Source organism: Mandrillus leucophaeus, unplaced genomic scaffold (genome assembly GCF_000951045.1).
Source record: "Mandrillus leucophaeus isolate KB7577 unplaced genomic scaffold, Mleu.le_1.0 Scaffold151, whole genome shotgun sequence".
In the NCBI taxonomy this organism is placed as follows: domain Eukaryota; kingdom Metazoa; phylum Chordata; class Mammalia; order Primates; family Cercopithecidae; genus Mandrillus; species Mandrillus leucophaeus.
This window is the reverse complement of record NW_012101488.1, coordinates 1,674,128-1,681,297: the sequence shown is the minus strand read 5'-3', so window position 1 is coordinate 1,681,297 and position 7,170 is coordinate 1,674,128. Positions and strand designations below refer to the sequence as shown.

Here is a 7,170-nt window from a genome sequence, read left to right as displayed (position 1 = left end):
GAGAAGCGCCGCCTGGCCACGCTCACCGGCCTCTCGCTCACGCAGGTCAGCAACTGGTTCAAGAACCGGCGACAGCGCGACCGGACCGGGGCCGGAGGCGGCGCACCCTGCAAGAGGTGAGGGGCCTCGGGCGGCGCAAGTCCCGCTCTCCTGGGGACATCCCGTCCACCAGCCCTCCTTCCCCCGTGCCTATTACTGGGGCCGGCGTGCCGAGGTCCTTGGACACCTCCCGCTCACAACCCCGGGCGCCCGCGGGGCGCGGGGACTAAGCGTGGACGGGACAGACACCCGCCCGGGTCCTCTCCCCGGCATCACTGCCCCGCGCGTCTCCTCTTCCAGCGGCTCCACTCCGAGCTCCTGTCCCAGTCCCATCGGTGTTGGGGAACCACACTGCGGGGCCACTAGAGGGGCTGCGGAAAGGGGATAGGGGCCTGTGGCCACCCCCAGCCCCCTTTCTTCACTGACCGTTACTCTTACCCACCCGCCCCCACACCCCCTCCGAGTCCCGACGGCGTGGTCCATCGTCTGCCTTTGTTGTGAAACGTGAACCTTCCCCAGCTCCGGTTTCCCTGTAACCCAAGCCCTTCCCCTCCCACCCTGAGCGCCGGCCTCTCCCTTCTCTGACGCCCCGCGGGGAGGGCACCGGGAACTGTGCTGGCGGCTGCTGCTCCCTCTCTCCAGGGCACTCGCCCTTTATACCCAACCAAGGAACTTTTAGGGCAACCTGGGAGCTCAGCCAGGCTGAGGCAGGGGGAGAGCAAGGGCCTCTTTCCTCCCCAGCGCTTCTCTGCAGTGGTGTCCATGCAGGACTTGCAAAAGGCCCTGGGGTTTGGGGTGGTCTCAGAGAGGCTTCATAACCCCTGGAATGACCCACCGAAACTAGGGCCGGGAAAGGTGGGGGAGCAGCCGGCTGGCTCTGTGGGAGGCCCCACAGGCTAAGGGACCCCAGCTGACAGCCATTTCTCCTGCCAGCGAGTCTGATGGGAATCCCACCACTGAGGACGAGTCCAGCCGAAGTCCTGAGAACCTGGAGAGAGGGGTGGCCCCAGTGTCCGCCGAGGCCGCTGCCCAGGGCTCCATATTCCTGGCAGGGACCAGCCCGCCGGCGCCGTGCCCGGCCTCCTCCTCCATCCTGGTGAACGGGAGCTTCCTGGCGGCTAGCAGCTCCCCAGCAGTGCTTCTTAACGGGGGCCCCGTCATCATCAACGGCCTCGCCCTGGGCGAGGCCTCCAGCCTGGGCCCGCTGCTGCTCACTGGGGGCGGGGGTGCCCCTCCACCGCAGCCCAGCCCTCAGGGGGCCAGCGAGGCCAAGACCTCCCTGGTCCTGGACCCTCAGACAGGGGAGGTACGGCTGGAGGAGGCTCAGCCGGAGGCCCCTGAGACCAAAGGGGCCCAAGTGGCTGTTCCAGGACTAGCCCCTGGAGAGGAGGTCCAGGGGCCCCTGGCCCAAGTGGTGCCTGGCCCCCCGCCGGCTGCCACCTTTCCTCTTCCCCCCGGGCCAGTGCCTGCTGTGGCTGCCCCACAAGTGGTACCACTCTCCCCACCCCCAGGGTACCCCGCGGGCCTGAGCCCCACCTCCCCGCTATTGAACCTACCCCAGGTAGTGCCCACCTCGCAGGTGGTGACCCTGCCCCAGGCTGTGGGGCCCCTGCAGCTGTTGGCAGCCGGGCCAGGCAGCCCTGTGAAGGTGGCAGCTGCAGCAGGCCCTGCCAACGTGCACCTCATCAACTCCGGGGTGGGTGTGACTGCCCTGCAGCTGCCTTCGGCCACTGCCCCAGGTACCCCCATCTCCCTCTCTCAGGCCTGGGTGAGAGCCAGGGGGAGGGGGTGCAGTCATCTCAGAGGGAGGAGCTGTCAGTGGGCTCCTGGGGGGCATCTCATCCCTGGCAAGTCTCAGTGCCCCGAGGACAAGGCCCACTGGAAGGCTCCTTCTGCCCGCCCTCCAGCCGCACAGTCTCTACCTCTGCTTGGCTTGGCGGGCTCTCCTGGCTCTCACCTGCGCTCGGTCCCTTTCTCCCCACAGGAAACTTCCTCCTGGCCAACCCTGTGTCTGGCAGCCCCATCGTGACGGGTGTGGCCGTGCAGCAGGGCAAGATCATCCTCACCGCCACCTTTCCCACCAGCATGCTCGTCTCCCAGGTCCTGCCACCAGCTCCTGGCCTGGCCCTGCCCCTGAAGCCAGAGACAGCCATCTCCGTGCCCGAGGGAGGCCTCCCGGTGGCCCCCAGCCCTGCTCTCCCAGAGGCTCACGCCCTAGGCACCCTCTCTGCACAGCAGCCACCCCCCGCCGCTGCCACCACCTCCGGCACCAGCCTGCCCTTCTCCCCTGACTCCCCTGGCCTCCTTCCCAACTTCCCAGCGCCCCCACCGGAGGGGCTGATGCTGTCACCCGCGGCTGTGCCTGTCTGGCCAGCAGGGCTGGAACTAAGCACAGGAACAGAGGGGCTGCTGGAAGCAGAAAAGGGGCTGGGGACACAGGCCCCCCACACCGTGCTGAGGCTGCCGGACCCCGACCCCGAGGGGCTGCTCCTGGGGGCCACTGCAGGGGGTGAAGTTGACGAGGGGTTAGAGGCTGAGGCCAAGGTTCTGACCCAGCTCCAGTCGGTGCCTGTGGAGGAGCCCTTGGAACTGTGACCCAGTGCGGCCCTGTGGCCTCTCCCAACAATGGTGCTGAAGATGCAGGGACAGGAGTGGGAGGAGGGGGCCCCAGAAACACGGTTGCTGAAGACCCCAGCCACCACATCCTTCTGCCTGGGTGGCCTCTCCAAGCCCTGGTGGTGCTCGGGGTCGCGTCCCTGGCTGCCTCCTGTCCAGGTCTCCCTCCCCCTGTGGATGGGAAGCTTCTCTGTTACAGCCTTCCCCATGCTGTGTCCTACCATATACATGGGGGACCCAGGGTCCTGACTCAGGGGCCCTGCCCCCTCCACTTGGTACTAGCTGTGAGTGGAACACCCTGCCCCAGGGCCGGACTTCCAGCCCCCAGAGCCCTCTCCAGTCACTCCCTGAAACACTATTAATAGCTCTGCTGATAGCTGGTGTTGTCACAACTGTCTGGAATCCAAAAGTGGAGGACAGGCAGCCCCGTGCCCCCAAGACTGGAGACCCTCCCCAGCGTGGCATTTCCTGCCGGGGGCGGGAGGGGGCAGCTGTGGGGAGGCGGGGGTCTTCCCCCACCAGCTCTCCTGGACTCAAGCCCTTGTCCTCATATCCGGCCCAGACCAAAGATTCCCTCATCCCTGGGGGCAGCCCTGCCACTGTGTCTCCTTTGTATCCTAAATCTTTATTTTTCTAGGACATGTTATGCCTCCATTTTCAATTAAAATAAAGTTACCGGACTACACCACCACCAGGGGTGTGGGGTGCCTTCCAGGGGCGGTCCAAAGGAGCTCTGAACACACCCGGCCTTCCCACTGCTGCCTCCCGAGGGGGAAGAGGGGTTTGCGTTCAGATGCACGGGGTGGCTGGGGAGGGGGTGGCAATCAGGCCTCTTGCAAGCCACAGGCCTCCAGATGAGGGTGGAAGGAGCACCCCCGTGGGGCAGCAGGGGGACGCGGGAGGGCCTGCCCTTGTCTGTCTTGCTGGTAACAAAGGTTCCACTTGCTTTATTTTATTTAAAACAATAAATAGTCTAAAAATAGAACAGGAGAGGGAGGAGTAGGGTGAGGTGAGCATGAACAGGGTTGCAACTGTGTGGCTCGGGTGGGGACGGGAAGGGGAGAGGGGTGGGTAAACTTCACCTTCCAACACCCCGCATTTCATTTTGGGTTTCCTTCCTAAGCCTGGGGGAGAATCGAGGCAGCTGCGGGCGACTGGTGCTCCAGGCAAACGTGCTCAGCAGTTGGGGCCAATCAGTGCCCCCCTCTGCAGTCCCATGGTACCTGCATTCTCAGGGGCTGGAGGCCCAGAAGGGACAAGTTCATTGATGGGCCTGGCTTCCAGCAAGAGCTGTGGTTGCCATGAGGGGTGAGGGGAGCGAGGTGAGGGGCCGCCCTTTCTCACTGGATGTGCGGGGGCAGCGGCAAGGCCTTCTCGGCCAGCAGCTGGTAGAAGGGCTTGGGCGTCTCCCGGTCCTCAGCCTCGCTGCTGGAGCCATCCTGCTTCACGATGCGGTTGTGCTGGCGGCTGAACCTGCGAGCCTTGGTGCTGGGGAGACGGCGGCAGGACGGCCCAGCTTCCTCACTCGCCTCCCGGGCATCCCTGTCCCACCCCCAATCCTGTGGTCCCCACAGCGGCCTGGGCCACCGTTTTAGCCTCTACTGGGCGAGCCTTGGGGCCACCAAGTCCTGGTCTGTAAAATGGGACTCAGCCAAGGGCTCTGGGATGTGTTCAAAGTCAGGAGCCAGGGCAGGTGGCAGCTCCTTGAAAGTGGAGGGGACAGGGTTTGGGGGAGTCGAGGTGGCCAAGTGACAGAAAAATCAGACCACACCCCAAGAAACTCATGTGGCAGAGACGCAAAGGAATTGAGGCTGGGGGTCCTTGTCCGGGCTCAGCTGTTCCCCAGCTTAATTGTGGTATGCACCCCTACACCTGTGTCACTCCCAAGGGTTTCATAAGAAGGGGCAACACGCAAATTCCTCGGCCCAGTCTCCCATGCCATGACACCCAAGGCTTCAGAGACAGAGCAGGTTCCGGGGCAGGGAGGCCCTTCCAGCCCCCACCCACAGCTCGGGGCCGGGGCCTCTCACCAGTATGGCCTCCGCTCCTGCTGGGTCATCACCCGCCACAGCTGGGCCAGCTCCTTGGTGGCAGCGGTAGAAGCGGTTCCAGGACAGGATCTGGGACAGGAAGAAGGAGGAGGTAAGGAGAGGCCTGCAGGACACCCTGACTGAGAACTCAGACCCTTCCTAGACTTGTGGGTCTACAAGGCCTCCAAGACCACCCTTTGGAGCTGAGGATGCAGACGGAGCTGGACTCAGTGGCTGTTCACAAGGGGGCATCCGGCATCCCAGGAGCGTGTAGGGGACCTGTGGCCACCGCTCCTGGCCCCCACATCTGGATCTTCCTGTAAAGGAACGAGCTCTTCTCCTCTGTGGCTTGGGGGGGCCTCCCCATCCCCTGGCTCCAGGCCTGACAGTGACTGGTTCCGGATTGGCACGAGATCTACCAAAGTCAGTCCCAAGGACTTTGCTTAAAACCTCAGAGACCTCTGCTCCCCCCGGGGTCGCTTGGGTGGGGGACAGGACCCGAGCCTGCGCCTCCTGGGGTGACCCCGCCTGCCAGAAAATGAAGCCAGCACAGAAGACAGCGGAACTGAGCGAAAAGGACAAAGATTCCAGACAGCCTGTGTGAGCCCTGAAACCAACTACATCTCAAGGCAGTCTATACCTGCCCTTGTTTTCTAGGTTATATAAGTCAATTCATTTCCTTTTCTTGCTGGGCCTGAGGCTCACACGTGTAATCCCAGCAATTTGAGAGGCCAAGGCAGGTAGATCACTTGCAGGTTTTGAACTCCTGGCCTCAGATGATCCGCCCACCTCAGCCTCCGAGAGTGCTGGGATTACAGGCATGAGCCACTGTGCCTGGCCTATTTTTTTTTTTGAACAAAGTCTCGCTACCAGGAACGCAGGTGAGGCGTTCGAGACCAGCCTGGCCAACATGGTGAAACCCTGTCTCTACTAAAAATACAAACATTAACCAGGAGTGGTGGCACGCCTGTAATCCCAGCTACTCAGGAGGCTGAGGCAGGAGAATCTAGGAGGCAGAGGTTGCAGTGATTTGAGCCCCGGAGGCAGACATTACAGTGAGCCGTGATTGTGCCACTGCACTACAGCCTGGGCGACAGAGTGAGATTCCATCCCCTCCCCCCCCCCCAAAAAAAGTCATTTTTTCTGAAGGCTAAAGTCTGAATTGGATTTCAGCGCTGACAATGGATGGACCCTGTCCAATACAATGGGGCCGGGTTCAATTCTGGGGAAGAACTGTGGTCCAGGAAGAGTTTGTGGGGTCTGGGATGGGGAGAAAGTGTCAGACAGCTGTGAGGAGCGGCATGGCCAGGCTATGGGCAAAGAACGAAGCCAGGGCCTTCCCCAGGGCCAAAGACGGACCCCCTACCCACCGGATGTACTGCTTCCGGTTCATCCTGCAGAACATGATGAAGCCATTGACACACTTCTTCTTCATCTGGGGTGGGCAGGGGCCTTTCTTCTTCTCCTTGGGCTTCACAGGGGCTCTGGCTGCTTGGCCCTTCCTGGCCTTTGTCTCGGCTGCTGGCAGGGGTGAGGTCGGCCGGGTGGGGGTCCATGTGGTGTCTTCGTCCTCTTCGCTGGAGCCCGGCATGCCCGCAGGGTTGGCCTGCATATCCTGGGGGAGGGAGAGGGTGGTGAGAGAGGAAGGAGGCCCAGCTGGCCCTGGCGTGTGGCCGTGTCTCTCACCTCTCGCTGCTTCCACAGGGGCTCTGAGTCGCTGTCCTCCGAGCTGGAGCTAGAGCTGGAGCTGGAGCTGGAGCTGGAGCTAGAGTTGGATGGCACCTTGCTATTCCCGCTCAGTGAGAGGTAGCAGTGGTCCAGCGAGACTGAGGACCGGTGCAGGCTGTGGGACTCAGGAGGGTCTTTGGGGACCTGGGAGGCTGTGTCCTGGGGCATGACGAGGGAGAAAGATGGGAGGGGAGACAAGTGGTGCCCCTTCATCCCCCCAATACTGCTTTTCTAGGACGTAACATGAGCATTAGCAGCAGCTCAGATTGGCAGGGTGTGATGGCTCATGCCTGTAACCCCAACACTCTGGGAGGCTGAGGCAGGAGGACGGCGGGGCCAGGAGTTACAGACCAGCCTGGGCAACATAGAAAGACCTCGTTCTACAAAAAATAAGAAAAAAAAAAGGCCAGGCACAGAGGCTCATGCCTGTAATCCCCACACTTTTGGAGGCTGAGGCGGGCGAATCACCTAAGGTCAGGAATGCAAAACCAGCCTGGCTAACAGGGTGAAACTCTGTCTAAAAATACTAAAAAATTCGCCAGGTGTGGTGGTGGACGCCTGTAGTCCCAGCTACTCTGGAGGCTGAGGCACGAGAATCGCTTAAATCCAGGAGGCGGAGGCTGCCGTGAACTGAGATCGCACTACTGCCCTCCAGCCTGGGCAACACAGTAAGACTGTCTCAAAAAAAAAAAAGAAATTAAATTAAGTTAAATTTTAAAATAAGTTAAAAAAAAAAAAAAAAAACAGCTGGGCATGG

General features: G+C 61.7%; 2 protein-coding genes across 2 annotated transcripts in view; one reads left to right on the top strand and one right to left on the bottom strand.

The window, feature by feature from the left end:
- SIX5 (SIX homeobox 5) overlaps positions 1-3,346 on the top strand; it is a 4,559-nt gene extending 1,213 nt beyond the window's left edge. Inside the window, exons 2-4 of the mRNA XM_011975149.1 lie at positions 4-116; positions 973-1,778; positions 2,024-3,346. Coding sequence (XP_011830539.1) covers positions 4-116; positions 973-1,778; positions 2,024-2,634 — 1,530 coding nt within the window. The 3' untranslated portion in view covers positions 2,635-3,346. The remainder of the gene's footprint in view (positions 1-3; positions 117-972; positions 1,779-2,023) is intronic.
- A 649-nt stretch (positions 3,347-3,995) lies between these two features.
- Positions 3,996-7,170, bottom strand: part of BHMG1 (basic helix-loop-helix and HMG box domain containing 1) — a 42,123-nt gene continuing 38,948 nt past the window's right edge. The window contains exons 12-15 of the mRNA XM_011975148.1: positions 6,372-6,572; positions 6,056-6,300; positions 4,686-4,775; positions 3,996-4,143 (exon numbers count right to left, since the gene is read on the bottom strand). Coding sequence (XP_011830538.1) covers positions 3,996-4,143; positions 4,686-4,775; positions 6,056-6,300; positions 6,372-6,572 — 684 coding nt within the window. The remainder of the gene's footprint in view (positions 4,144-4,685; positions 4,776-6,055; positions 6,301-6,371; positions 6,573-7,170) is intronic.